Raw genomic sequence first — 15,466 nt, forward strand, 5'->3', positions numbered from 1 at the left:
CATCCCTTTCTAAGCACTCTTGGTATCTAGGAAGTAGTTTTTTATTCCAGCATCACAAAATTCACCCGCCAAATTTTTAAGCCAAGTATCCACCTCATTTTGAAGGTCATCGCTGTTGGCAAATCGCTGACCGCCAAGGTGTCTTTTCAGCTCCGGAAACAGATGAAAATCGCTAGGCGCAAGATCTGGTGAGTATGGAGGATGACCAAAAACATCCCACTTAAATTTCCTCAAAAGTTCCATTGTTGCACGAGCAGCGTGTGGTCGGGCGTTATCTTGAATAAGCAGAACCGTGCGCGACAAAAGTCCGCGCCGTTTATTCTGTATTGCCCGCCGAAGTCTGGTGAGAACTTCACAATACCTTTCTGCATTTATGGTTTCGCCACGAGGAAGATAGTCAATCAATAACACTCCACGGCAGTCCCAAAAAACTGTAGCCATTACCTTTCCTGCCGACTCAAAAACTTTGGCTTTTCGAGGAGCTGCCTCTCCTTTTTTTTTTGCCACACCATACTCTGGCGTTTGGTCTCTGGAGTTGAGTGGTGAATCCATGTTTCATCACCAGTGACTATTCTACTGAAAAGGTTTTCATCTTCATCGTCAAACAATCGCAAGAAAGACTGGGCAGCAGCCATTCGTTGTTGTTTATGGGCATTGCTCAATAAGCGAGGCACCCATCTTGCACACACTTTTGCAAGCTGAAGATCTTCTGTCATGATATTGTGCACAGATGACCGGCTAACTTCAACACTTGACGGCAGTTTATCCATAATTTCATCGAGAGTCACTCGCTTATCATTGTCAATAACTGCTCGAACAGCATTAATGACGTCAGGTTGCCGAGAATTGGCCGGTCGGCCACTACGCTCATCGTCATGAATATTTTCTCTTCCTTCCAAAAACATTGCACGCCAACGACGGACCATCTGAACGGACATAACATGTTCACCATACACTTGACACAACTGACGATGAATTTTCGACGGCAGTTTCGTTTTTGGCGGTCAAGAAACGAATAACACTACGGACTTCGCAACTGGCAGCAGAACGCAGTGGAGTCTCCATGATGTTTGGGCAGCAACTGACTGAGAAGCGTGACAATGGGCCAGTGACCGGCGCACCTGTTGCCAACCGAACCGCGCTACATATCCCCGCCCACAGCTGCACGCTGTGTTACGTACGCGTCTTTTTACAGAACAGGGAAACTTACTTTTTGGATACCCCTCGTAGTTTAGTATGTTGGCAGTGAAGTATCCTGTAATGACGAAGATCTTAACGTGAGAAAATATAATTACCCAGTCCACAGCGCTTATTTTCTATGATCAACTCCAGTAATCCTGGCTTGCTCTAGCACATGATATTATGTTGTTTGTTTACGTCATTGTTTATTGTACTTATATTGAACTACAATGTTTTACAATCATTAAAAGACAAAAATAAACATTTATAAATGTCTTGATAACATTTTCGTTATAAGCTCAGAATTGCAGACTTATTGTTATTATTTCTCCTCATATTTCAACCAATTTTTGTATAAAATTTGTTAAATAATTTGCAATTTCCTAATACCTAGTCTGTAAATAAATATATGTTTACAATCTGACTCAAATATATTTTTATATTTTCCAAATTTTGTAAACAAAAATAATAGTTCTTTTAAGAAATAAACATTGTTTTTGGCAGTATAAGTATATTTTGCACAAATAATATTAATTTTTTTATTGTCTCTTATTTTATACGAGGGCCATCCGGAAAGTAGTACCCGTTTCCGCCGCGTGAGGCGCTGACGACGCAAGTAGCCGCCGGTCAAGGTCAGATCGCTTCAGTGGCTTGTCTGCCTTCTCTGTTACAAGTTCCGTGACGCTAGCATTGCCTGTGTTGTTTCTGTGGCAGTTCATAATGTTTAAAAAAATTGAAAACGCCGCCAGTTGTGAAGTGAGGGCTATAATAAAATTTCTTAACGCAAGAAACGTTCGACCTTGTGATATTCATCGCCATTTAAAGGAAGTGTATGGAGACAATGTGATGGAAGAGTCATCTGTTCAGCGCTGGTGTCGTAATTTCAACTTGGGGAGGGGGAACACACACAACGATGAGCGTTCAGGGAGACCATCTGTCATTACAGATCAACTGCTGAGGTCAGTAGACGAATTCGTGAGGAACGATCGGCGCGTCACAATTGATGACATCTGTGAACATTTCCCTAATGTTTTTCGAACAATTGTTCATGAAATTGTCAAAGACCATCTGCATTATTCAAAAATTTGTGCAAGGTGGGTCCCTCGCATGCTTACAGATGAGCACAAAACCAAGCGTATGGCTGCTGCATTCACATTTTTGGAACGTTATTCTGATGAAGCAGACACGTTCTTGAATCAAATAGTTACTGGTGATGAAACGTGGGTTTGTTATGCTTCACCTGAGAGTAAACGACAGTCAATGGAGTGGCATCATACTCATTCACCAAAGAAACCAAAAAAAATTCAAGACTGTTCTGTCCACCAGGAAACTTATGGCAACCATTTTCTGGGATCGACGTGGTGTACTGCTTATTGATTTTATGGCCCGTGGAGACACTATTAACGCTAATGCGTATTGTGAAACATTAAAGAAATTACGGCGGGCAATACAAAATCGACGGAGAGGTCTATTGTCTGATGGCGTCATTCTCCTCCATGACAACTGCCAGGCCTCATGCAGCGGGGATAACACAACAACTTCTGCAGCAATTCAATTGGGAAATTTTCGACCATCCACCGTATAGCCCGGACTTGGCCCCTTCAGATTTTCATCTCTTTACAAAACTTAAAGAGTTTTTGACAGCGATGAAGAACTTAAAGAAGGCGTGACTACATATTTCAATCGGCTGGCGGCGGAGGAATATGACGCTGGAATACAAAAACTCGTCTCACGTTATGACAAATGCTTAAATTTGCTTGGAGATTATGTGGAGAAGTAGTTTAAGATATGCTCTTTTCAATAAAAATGTTTATATTTATTAATATTTACTTCTGTGTCTTTATTTCACAAACGGGTATTACTTTCCGGATGGCCCTCGTACAAATACAAATGTTTTAAATATCATTTGAATGTCTTTACTAGTCTTTAAGATGCAATTCTTATAAACCATTACAATTTTGGTAAAATCCAAACAGTCTTTTTAGCATAGAACATGGTCCTAAAAGGGTAAACTAAAATCAAAATGCAAGCCAACTCTCTAGTGTGAAGTTGCACAAAAATTTTCAAATACACTTAAATATTGCAATTTTGTATCATCCGAAGAAAATTGTATATTTTGCATGATAAAAATCAATGGTTTTTTTTTTCTTTGGAATATTTATAGGTGAGAATTCCAATTTGGAATGTAAAAGCCAACATCTCTGTTGGCTTAAATAAAATAAAATAAATAAATAAAATAATAATAAATAAATAAAAACAGATTTTACGTGACAATATGGCATTAACTCATTTTTGATATGTCTTTCTAGAGTTTTGTTCCGTTATTAAACTTAAACTTGACCCCAGTATCCTAGTTGGTCATGAAACAGGACCATATTTCTGTAACATTTTGTACAGAACACGACTTGTTAATGTACATACAGAAGATCTAAAAGAAGCATGTTGGTGTCAACAGGGTGGTTAGGCTACTCATCAGACAGGGTCAGATCACTAGTGGGGCAGTACATCGCTTTAGGGTTCACCGCCTTCAAGATCAAGGTGGGCGAGAATGTGCAGGATGATATTAAGCGTTGCAAGCTGGTGCGGGAAATCATCGGCTGGGATCGGAAACTGGTCAGTTTTTGTATATAAAACACATTCCAATAAAAATTTTACATATTTGGAAAGATAAGAATTCGGTTTCTTAGAAACCGCTCTTTTTGAATCTGTTCTCTGAGGCCATGTATTGTAACCCATACTTGTGTTTGAGCCAGATGGTTGATGCCAATCAGCGCTGGGATGTGGATCAGGCTATTGACTGGATGAAGCAGCTTGCAGAGTTCAAGCCATTGTGGATAGAAGAGCCAACTTCTCCTGATGACATTTTGGGTCATGCGCAAATATCTAAGGTGCGAAAACCATTGTTATTTGGTAGGTTACCTTAATTTACTTTTTTAAATAGCTTTGTGGATATTGTAATTCCTTATACTTGATTAGTATCTCAGACTTCGAGTTATTTGGAAAACAAGTTACCTAGTGATCAGGGAAACAAAGGGATTTAAAATGTGGAGTTAATAACATAAAAGAGATTTAAGTTTTATATAAAACTAGCTGTTTCCCGCGGCTTCGCACGCTTTTCATAAGCTTTGCCCGTGTATGAGCACTTCTGGTTCAAGTGAACTATATTTCCAACGCCGTTTTATAGTTTACCTTGTTGCCATGATCAAGAAAATATGTCATAAGTATACGTTTGTAGCCATTGTACACGTACATGTACTTTATTCTAAAGTGTTCTAACACTCAAGCTTTAAGTTCAACCAGAAATATATTTTAAAGACAAATATACATCACAACCTAGTACCTTCAAATAGTGTTTGGCTATTTAATATACGTACTGTCTCATAATTGCAGTTTATAATGTGCAGGTGCTTTGAAAACTTTTATCTTGCAGTGACGCCTGGTGGCTAGTTACATCAATGGGCATAGCACATAAACCTTCTCCGTGGAGAAATACATAAACATACAAATTTTCATAATGATCAGTCAAATAGTTTCTGATTCCATAAAGGACAAACATACAAACATTCATTTTTATATAAAATTGAACCCACTTTTGTGTATAATTGTAGGTACTAACTAAAAACTCAATTCTTACTTGATAAGACATTTTCCATTCTACAAAAAAAAAAGAGAATAACATTGAATAGCAAAAGAATGAAAAACCCAAATGCAACACTATATTGAACATTGCATACTGTTGCAAAGACAAGACAAAATGCACTATTTGTGAACTTAACTTAATGGACCTAGATCTTGAGGAACCTAGAGTCCATGTTGAATCCACTTTTCAACTGTCCAAAAACTCCTGAGGCCGCCATATTGTCGGTGACTTATCATTCTTAATACGTCCTGAATTTACTGTAGCAATGACAACTAAAAGGGTTGTGAAACAAGGAAGCTGTATATTGGAGAGATGAGAATGAAAGCTGAGGAAATAGAAAAACTCACCGAAATTAAAAATAAATGTTGCCTCATTACTGACACAAACTTTCTCCCATGCCATAAGCAATATCACAAAAAATTTCTTGACAGTTTATGACCACTGCTACAGTAACCAATTATATAAAATATTTTACAGTAGCCTGCTTTGTCTTGTCAGCCTTGAAGCATTACTGAGGCACTTCATTGGCTTCTTTGATAATGTTACTCCATCAGTTTTTTAGCAGCATTGAGAGTCATCAGTTTGCCAACAATCCGTTTTCCTCCAGCCCCGGGATTGTATTGATGATATCAGGTTGCCTGCAACTCTATATCACTAATCTTAAACCAATGGCGATCTGACACGTTCAACATATTAAAACCAATCTCTATGTGGTATTCATAATTTACTGAATTCAATGGTAACCTATCTTTATCAGCCTTGTAACGGAATTGGGAAACACTCAATTTATGAGCAGTGTATCTCATGTGGAACTCATCTTATACTGGAAATACAGTGATAATGCCAATAATCCTTTGTTGTCAGTTTTAACACGGTTCACACTGGATGCAAAGGCAACATCTTACACCAACCTCAAAGTGTAATTATGAATACACTTACAACACCCATACCTTTCAGCTACATAGGGCCATCAGAAATCTGGTTCAAAACTGAGGGTTTCCTTTGTATTGTAAGCGAAGCATAAAACTCTTAGAATATTAAAAGTGTATATATTTGTTTTTACATTTTATTTGATCTCTTTTAGTGACAGATTGTTAACATAAATCTGTACATCACAAGTCTTGTGATCGTTGCTGTTTGTTCCACAGGCTCTTGCTCCATTGGGTATTGGTGTGGCGACGGGTGAGATGATCTGTAACAGAGTTATGTTCAAACAGTTCCTACAGGCTGGAGCCATGCAATACTGCCAGATAGATGCCTGCAGGGTGGGTGGGGTCAATGAGCTGCTGGCGATTTACCTCATGGCTCACAAGTTTAAAGGTAAAGTAACATTCAACCTTAAGCTTAAAGATGCTAGCTTCAAGATAAGCTTTAATTATTCATCAAATTTAGCAGCAATGTTTGCATGTTTCCTCCATATATGGGCATGGAAAGTGGTTTTTAATCCAACAGTACCTTTTTTCTAAACATATCAAAGGTTTTTCTGGTTCGTTTTCCCATTCTTCAGTTTTGAAGAGCATCTTTTTTTGGATAGTTATAAATATAGGTTAAAAAACTAGAATAGTTTCAGATCTTAGGTGTAACATATTTTGCAGCTTTCTGTGTGTTTTTAAAAGCTAGTTTTTAGTAAGAACAACAAAATTGCAATTTCAATTGGATAATACATTTAGGATTTTAGGAGATAAATTAAATAAAGAGTACAATGAAATGACATGTGCCATTTTTTACTATATGACATGACTGTATTTATTTAACATCATCAATGGGTTTTAAATGTTATAGTTTATATTGTTTAGGGATATTAAAAATATAAGAGGCGCACCTAGTCGTTTTTTGAAATAAAACTATTACATAAGTCATAATGTAAATACCAGTGTGTGTATGTGTCACATTTTTACACTGCAGTAAATTTGGCTATTATTTTTAAGAATGGATTAAATCAGTAGCGTAGCCAGAAATTTCGTTCGGGGGGGGGGTCCGAAACCGGGGGATCCAGGGGACGTTTTGTGTGTTATTTGCCAATGAATTCACTGGTAAAAGGTAAATACCAAAAATATAGAGCTTTAGTAACTACGCTTTATAGAAAGTGGAAAGAAGTAATAGGCAAATTAAACTCTAGTACCACAAATTTTCTTGTATAGCTACAGAAACTTTACGAAGTTCGATTCTGGCCGAGTAGAAGGCACCAAAGTGATGTTGGATTCACTGGATAAGAAATAAAAAGATCAAAACAGAGCTTCACTCAAGCGTATAATTGACTCAACTATATTCTGTGGAGAAAATGAAATACTCCTTCGGAGACATTGGGCCACTGATGACGGCCGAAAACCCTTTAGAAAAGAAGGGCGATTTTCGAGCGTTGCTCGGGTACAGATCAAACTAACGGTCGGAAAATGCACCGGAAAAACTCTACTGATTAGAAGTTCGGCCACTTTGGATTTCACTGATTGGGGTATTTATGAATGAGTTATAATGACGATTTTTTGTATCATACACTGTAGACGAGTATATAATTATCGGAAAAATCACTTTCGGTCGGAAATTAAATACACCTGAAGAATTCAACTACTTCGGACTTCGGTTATTGAGGTAAACGTGGTATTTTTTTATTGAGTTAGGACGACGATTTTTTGTTATCATTAAACTGTACTCGACTACCTATATAATTATCGAGAAAAAAATCACTTCCGGTCGGTAAATACCAAAGAAAAGCTCTCTACTGATTCGTTTTGACGATTTTGGATTTCACTGGTTGAGTGTTTGAGGTAAAAGTAGTACTTATAATTATGTTAGGACATTGAATTTAGAGATTAATTCAACGCTGACTAATAAATATATAATTATCGAGAAAAAAAAAAACAAAAATAATCACTTCCGATCGGAATATACTAAGGAAAATGAAATAATACCTCAGTCAGTGAAATCCAAAGTAGTCGGAACTTCTTATCAGTAGAGTTTTTCTGGTGTATTATCTGACCGGAAGCGATTTTTTCAATTTTTATTTGATAATTATATAGATATTAGTCGGCGTTCAATTGATACCTAAAATCAATGTTCTAACATAATTCTAAGTACCACTTTTATCTCAACGACTCAACCAGTGAAACCCAAAATCGTCAAAATCTGAATCAGTAGAGCTTTTCCTCGGTATATTCCGACCGGAGGTAATAATAATACTTTTTATTGTGTCAACAATAATAAAAATTGCATACAATCGTCAAATTAAATTATTTAGAAATATGTATATCTATTTTAAATTGCCCCCATTCATACCCGTTCATACACAGTCCACACTCATTCCTAAGACTGATACATACTTACAGCCATACGTTTTAAAATCTTCTAAATTTTACCACCAGAAATAGAGGATGATCGAATTACTTTAAATTTCATCCCAGCGGCTCATCTTAAACTCTTCCACTGAATAAAACACCCTCGACACCAAAAAGTGTCTCAATCGAGCTTTAAATTTTGTTGGTTCATTCAAATTTTTGATTTCATCAGGGAGCTTGTTGATCAGCTTAACACCAACCTCGGATGGCAAACGTTTAAATGCGGCTGTTCTGTGCGGATGTAACCGAAGGTTGTCCCTGCCTCTTGTCCCGTATTGATATACGTCCCTGCCCCGGACGAACTCGCACTTAAATCGGCAGAACAGGGCGACATCGAGGATGTAGAGACAGGGCAAAGTTAGCAATCCAAGCTCCCTAAAGGCATCTCTGCATGAATTTCGGGATTTCAATTTTGAAATGATGCGGACAGCTTTCTTTTGACTTCTAAATACTCGCTCAAATTTGTATTTAGAACAGCTGCCCCATAGCCTCAACTCGTACATTAGATGGGGGTGTACAGGGCCGAAGTAGGCCATTTTTAGTACATCCCGGGAGCAAAATTTTGAAAGGTTCCGTAGAGCATAAATGCCTGAAGAAACCGTTGAGCAGGTACTTTCAATGTGATTGTCTCAAGTCAGACTTCGATTAAGGTACATTCCGAGGAACTTGGTGGAATCAGTTTCCTCTATGAGGACATCGTCCGCCATCACAGCAGCGCGATCCTCAATCTCTCTTTGCCGCAAACAGAAATTTAGTGCATTTGATTTGGAGTTGTTGGTCCTCAGATTTAATTTAGAAAAAAACTGAATACATGAATTCAGTTATAAAAAGGAAATGATTTCTAATTCATGTTTTGTTGGAGCTTTAATGCAGAGCGTTGTATCGTCAACATACTAGACCATTTTCCCTCTCAGGAGCGATGAGTTCCGCCTGCTGATGTACACAAGGAACAAGACTGGTCCAAGTATAGATCCCTGTGGGACTCCATAGGAAGAAAGTCGCTAATTTAAAATGTTTTAATTGTTTTTTTTCTCGATAATTATATATGTATTAGTCGGCGTTGAATTTATACCTAAAATCACCGTCCTAACATAATCCTAAGTACCACTTTTACCTCAACCACTCAACCAATGAAATCCAAAATCGGCAAAACTTGAATCTGTAGAGAGCTTTTCTTCGGTATTTACCGACCGGAAGTGATTTTTTTTCTCGATAATTAATTATATAGGTATGGTGTACAGTTTAATGATAACAAAAATCGTCGCCTAACTCAATCGAAAACCCCACGTTTACCTCAATCATCGAAGTCCAAATTAGTTGAAGTTCTAATCAGTAGAGTTTTTCAAGTGTATTTTCCGACCGAAAGTGATTTTTTCGATAATTATATACACGTTTACAGTTTAATGACACCTAAAATCAACGTCTAAACTTAATTCTATGTAGTCACTTTACGTCCCCACGACGAATTTGAACGAAGTGGTCGCTAATTTAAACTGTTCGCCGTGTTACGGTTCAGGTTACTTTGCGACGTCACGTGACCGCGCCCTATAGAAATACCGTGATTACACTACACTATCCGAAAGACCGAGCCCAAAAGTATCGTTTGATACTTTATGATTTAAACGAAAGGACAATTATATTTTTAACAACAGTCACTTCAATCAGTGAAATCAATCAATTTAATGTTTGTAGACAAGAGTAATGATAACTGTCCTTTTTTCTCCTGCTCCATGCTTTATTTTTTAATTTGTCTTAAAATTTCGGGGGGGGGGGGGTCCGGACCCCCTGGACCCCCCCCCCCCTTCGCTACGCCACTGGATTAAATAAATACATGTTTTTAGAGATTAAAAACAAGGTAACTCTATGGGCTCTAACATTTTTCATTTGCACAATTTTAAGCATTTACATCACAAGGCACAAACAAGTAACTTTTTCATAATTTAACTGCAATGTTCAACATATTTGTTATGAACCTTTTACTGCATTAGATACATTAAAAATAAATTAGTTGTAAGTAATAGTATAAGCTATTTTAATTTCTACTAGAAGAGTTTTTTCTTCCTAAATAATTGAATTTACAATGTAATGACATTGTATGCCTCAAATATGTAAATTAAACAAATAGATTGAACATTTTTAGACGTTTTAATTATTCATGATTTGTTATTTACTTGAAAGTGTTTTATTTTTTACAGTACACCTACATTGCACAAAGTTATATATTTAATATTGCTTTCTAAAAATTTGTAAAATAAAATGTTCTTCAAACTTTTTTTATTCTATAAAACATTTATTGCAAGATATATAGAATAAAATAGTGTAACCTTGAAAACCGGAAATACTAAATATTGTTATATCACAGTTCTATCTTTTTAACGTTTCTCAGTGGAAGGGATAGTAGACTGTTAAAAGTGTACAGTTAAAATTGAGATGATGATAGCAAAATGAATACTAATCAGTAAGTGATGTTGCATCCGCATGTAGGAGGAGTGGGACTTTGGGAAATGGTACATCTCCAAATATTTATAGTAAAGAGTGATGTTACAGTGCCAGTATGTCCACATGCGGGAGGAGTAGGACTGTGCGAGATGGTACAACATCTCCAGATATTTGACTTCATCTCCCTGTCGGGTACAATGGAACATCGAATGATTGAGTATGTCGATCAACAACATGACCAGTTTGAGGACCCTGTCAAGGTGAAGCAAGCTCGCTATCTACTACCCAAGGTAAGTGAACATTCCTCAACTTATAATACTACAATGGCATGGTTTTCTAGATGGGTTTTAGTAAAAATTATGTTTTTTTTAGATTGTGAACTTTTTGTAAAAAGATAGTGTTGTGTGTCACTGGAGTATACTAACTAGAGTCACTTATTATTCATAAATATTGCAGTAATGTGTGGTGATGATATTTGCATTGAAACACGTAACATAATTTAATATGAGATATAAAATAAACTATAATCTTAAGGTACATTGCTTTACCCACACTAAGTCATTTTTATTGTTCAGTTAAGAAACTTCATTTATATTACAAAACAATGTTAATTTGGCGATAAACAAATGAAATGAAAGAAAGTTTATTTCCTGTATAATTACAATACTATTACAATTAGTATTAATATATAAATTGATAATTAATATATGTACAATAAATAACTAAAAGTATTAAACATAGTGTTTGGAAATTAGCCTACATGGGCAAGCAACCTGTGCGTAGGCTAGAGTCGTATTATTAATACCTAATATGTATTTACAAACTTATCTCCCAGGAATGTAGCACTGATATATCTCTAACCAAAGGTGTCTCCATTAATACAATGTTCATCGCCATCAGTGCATTCCAGTACCTGCCAACAGGTTATTTTTCAAGTCCACAGCCGAAGATGGGAATGAGGGGGGGATAATGTAGTATTCAGTAATGTCTACTGTAGCAGTTAGTCGTAGGTAAACCATAATCATGAGCAAACAGTTGGTACGAGAATGGTCATGACCGCCCACACCCGGACAGTAACAAGGTCTCTGCCTCCTCAAGTCCAATATGCAGTAGAAAACTTGTAACTTTATGTTTGAATATTTCAATAGACAAGGTTTCGAATAAAGAAAAATTACTAAATTTGTTACATATATTTCTAAATAAGGTCTGAGATATATAAAATGAGTTAGTATTTGAATATGACTTAATTAATGGTATGACAGAGATCCCCACTCTATTAGAGTGCCTGGTATTATAAGAATGTGACGTTAAAGAGAAAATTGTAGAAAAATGTTTATATATGTTTATTAACCCTTATAAGACCGACGGCTACCTATTGTAGCCGTCGTTAAAATAGCGTTGAAGGCCAGCGGCTACAATAGGTAGCCGTGATCATAATGGCGTTCGCGGCCGACGGCTACAATAGGTAGCCGTCCATTATTTCCGGTTTACTGGCCAGTAAACTTTCCAAATGCCACCAAAATATGATATTTTCTTGTTTGGGGTTAGATGGGCTTCATGAGTAAACGCAAACACTGCCGTTTCTTGCATCATTTCTATTATTATACATCTATGCATTTCGATGAAATCGTCTGTCTTACTACAACGGCGTTGTGGTGTATAGGTTAAAGTTGTTGTGGTTATAATTTGTTGATGCAATTCAGTAATTGTGTACGATGTTATAGGTATTTCTGAGTATTTGCAGTGAACTATTAAGTGTAAATATGAGCAAAAGAACGAGAGGCAAATCACCTACAAGTGAAAACACTTTAGTAAACAATTTACTTGCTAGTGGTACCGGTGGTCAGTTTTGTTACTAAAGAAACTTTTTATTTACCAAACAATGTAAATATGCCTAATAATAATAATTTTAAAACTTTTTAATTACTAACAGTGTTTTGTGTTTATTTTGTATGGATTCTTGTGAGTTGTATGAAGAAAAAAGATATTTTGTGTATAAACTGAAGACAAGACTAGCTTTTCTACAATTTTCACAAATAAGCCGCAGTTGCAGATTTTGAATAATTCGTGCCTACTTCACTTTTATTATTGATAAGCACTTGAAAATTGGCATGTTTGTTGTAAATAATATGTAGTTTTAGAAAATAAGTGTTAGTTGGGTGCAAAACAATCTTTTGTATTTTTTTATGAGGTGTTAAACCAAAAAAAGTAAATTACTCTTACAAATGTTACATACAAACATGTATGTAAAAATATGTTTTATTTTTTATCACCAACCTTATAGTTCCTGTCTAAGCCTATAATTTTACAAACAAATTAAAAAAAGATTTATCAGTTTTTACTAAGCAATATGGAAGTTACAGCTTATTTACTAAAACTATGCAAAAAGGAACAAAAATAGCCTGGCCTTCAAGGTACCTGAGCAATATCAGGAGCTGGCATTTGAGACTAGTGCAACTCAATTGGTCATTGGCCTTAAAAGGGTTAATATACTTTTTATATACAACTGGCGTAAGGAAGGAATTGATGTTTCATGAAAAAGATTGTAAGTTGGATATCTCTTACTTTTCCTAAACCCTGCTTTTAAAATACTTTTTTGAATAACAAAAAGAGGTTCAAGGACCGATTTTAGAGCTTCTCCCCATGCAATGTTTCCAAATGATAATACAGACTGTACGTAAGCAAAATACGCAGTTTTAATTTCTTTGTCACTTAAAATATCACTTAATCTTCTGAATGCATAAATGTATTTTCTGACTTTTTTTTGTAAATAAGCTACATGTTCCGTCCACTTTAAACGATGATCGAAAACCACACCTAAATACTTATAGGACACTACACTCTCTATACTCTTACAATCACATATTACATTTGTGTAAGTTCCACAATTATGAATTTTCAATTCATTGAATGGGCATTCTGAGTTAATGCTTAAAGAAATAGGCATAAATTTTGTTTTTAAGATGTTTAATGACAGAATATTTTGATCCAACCACTGTTTTATACTCATCAAATCGTTCAATGCCTTGGCCTGTGCTTCTAACCAACTTCTTCCTGAAATAAATATTAAACTGTCATCTGCGAACAGAAAAAGTTTGCCTTGTAACTGAATTTTTGCAATATTGTTGATATATATTAGAAACAAAATTGGGCCTAATGTGCTGCCTTGTATTACCCCGTAGTCTACACTTTGTGGATCGCTAGTTTCTCCGCATATAGACACAACCTGCTTCCTGTCATTCAAGTAGCTAGTGAACCATGCTAGAGCAGTACCGCGGATTCCTATCATTTCCATTTTTTGTAGCAAGATTGCGCGATCAACTGAGTCAAACGCTTTTTTTAAATCCAAAAATATGAGTAAACACCTATTATTTTTTGAGATATTGTCGTTCAATTCCTTATTTACGTCAAACAATACATCATTAATATTCTTGTCTGATCTAAATCCATATTGGCACACACTCAATATATTGTTGTTTTGTAAATATGAGACTAGCTGATTCTTCACTATACGTTCTAAAACTTTGGAAAACACGCTTAACAATGAAATAGGGCGGTAGTTGCTTTTGTTGGTAAAACAATTTGATTTATAAAGGGGGTAAATTTTAGCCAATTTGAATTTTTGGGGAAATACGCCAGTTGATATGCTTAAATTAATTATGTGTGTTAAAGGCTGCAAAATAATATGCATATTAGACTTTATCAGGTCCGCCGAAACCCCATCCCATCCAGGTGCGGATCCTCCTCTCAGTCCAGTGATTTGCCGTGCAACCTCTTGTTCAGTCACAGTGTGTATTGTGAAGTCCGTGTTCAATCTAAAGTCAGAGTCTCTCACCACTGGGTTCCCACTTACAATGATATCGTCTGCTAACTTTTTACCAACAGATGAAAAAAACGTATTGAAATCATTACTAACTTGTTTTAATATTTCTTTGTTATTTGTGGTCGTTCCAGGAAGAAAATTTTTTATTGGAAACACGTCTCTAATTTTAACCCTCCCGTCCAATTCATTCACTATTTCCCAAAACAATTTTGCATCTCTTTTTGATTCATTCAGTTTATTCCTGTAATACTGCCGCTTTGCGTATTTCAAAGTGTTGCTCAAATGCTGCCTAAGGTTTTTAAATTGGTTTCGTAATTCACAATTAAAAAGTTGCTTTTTAAGAATTTTGCTTATTTTATCTCTTTTCCGTATAGTGCTTATTAGGTTGGTTGAAATCCATGGCTTGAGTTTTTTCTTACGTGTAACAGGATTTTTAATTTGTTTTTTTGAACTTGATAACGCACCTGAAACAATATGAGCAAAACTATTTGCACACTCATTTGTATCACAACAGTTCAGTACAGGTTCCCAGTGAGTATTAGTAAGATTGTCGGTGAACAGTGCTCGGTCTGTGTATGTGATGGGCAGTGAGGGGGTGTCTTGGGCAGTACTGCCGAGTGTAATACTAAGTGCGGTGCTGTAGTGGTCTGTAGCACTGCTGCCAGTCGTCGTATCTCACAAAGATATGGTTCAAGCAGGTCGTGCTGTGATCTGTCACCCGAGTAGCTCTGTCCACGCATTGTACAAGTCCGTGGCCAGTGAGGCAATTCAAGTATTATTTATCTAAAATTTCGTTATTTGTAAAAAGGTCTATGTTAATGTCTCCCAGCATAATGCATTTTTTGTTGTGTTCTAAGTTCATATAATAGTTGTCGAAAGCTTCAATAAAACTGTTTACATCACTATCAAAAGTTCTATATATTGCTAAAAAGTTAAAGTGCTTATTATAGTAAGTAAAGTCAAGTGAAATTCCGTATACGTCTCCTAAGGTTATTTGTGATGCTGTCACTGATAAGCGTTTGTTTACATATACAATTACACCGTCGTTCTGGT

General features: G+C 36.1%; 1 protein-coding gene across 6 annotated transcripts in view; it reads left to right on the forward strand.

Moving 5' to 3' along the window:
- LOC124352807 (mitochondrial enolase superfamily member 1-like) overlaps positions 1-15,466 on the forward strand; it is a 53,937-nt gene that overhangs the window by 36,431 nt on the left and 2,040 nt on the right. For all 6 annotated transcript variants that reach the window (XM_046802489.1, XM_046802491.1, XM_046802493.1 and 3 more), the window contains exons 7-10: positions 3,635-3,792; positions 3,933-4,067; positions 5,968-6,139; positions 10,699-10,880. In XM_046802489.1, coding sequence (XP_046658445.1) covers positions 3,635-3,792; positions 3,933-4,067; positions 5,968-6,139; positions 10,699-10,880 — 647 coding nt within the window. The remainder of the gene's footprint in view (positions 1-3,634; positions 3,793-3,932; positions 4,068-5,967; positions 6,140-10,698; positions 10,881-15,466) is intronic.

The sequence above is a fragment of the Homalodisca vitripennis genome, chromosome 1 (assembly GCF_021130785.1).
Source record: "Homalodisca vitripennis isolate AUS2020 chromosome 1, UT_GWSS_2.1, whole genome shotgun sequence".
Lineage (NCBI taxonomy): Eukaryota > Metazoa > Arthropoda > Insecta > Hemiptera > Cicadellidae > Homalodisca > Homalodisca vitripennis.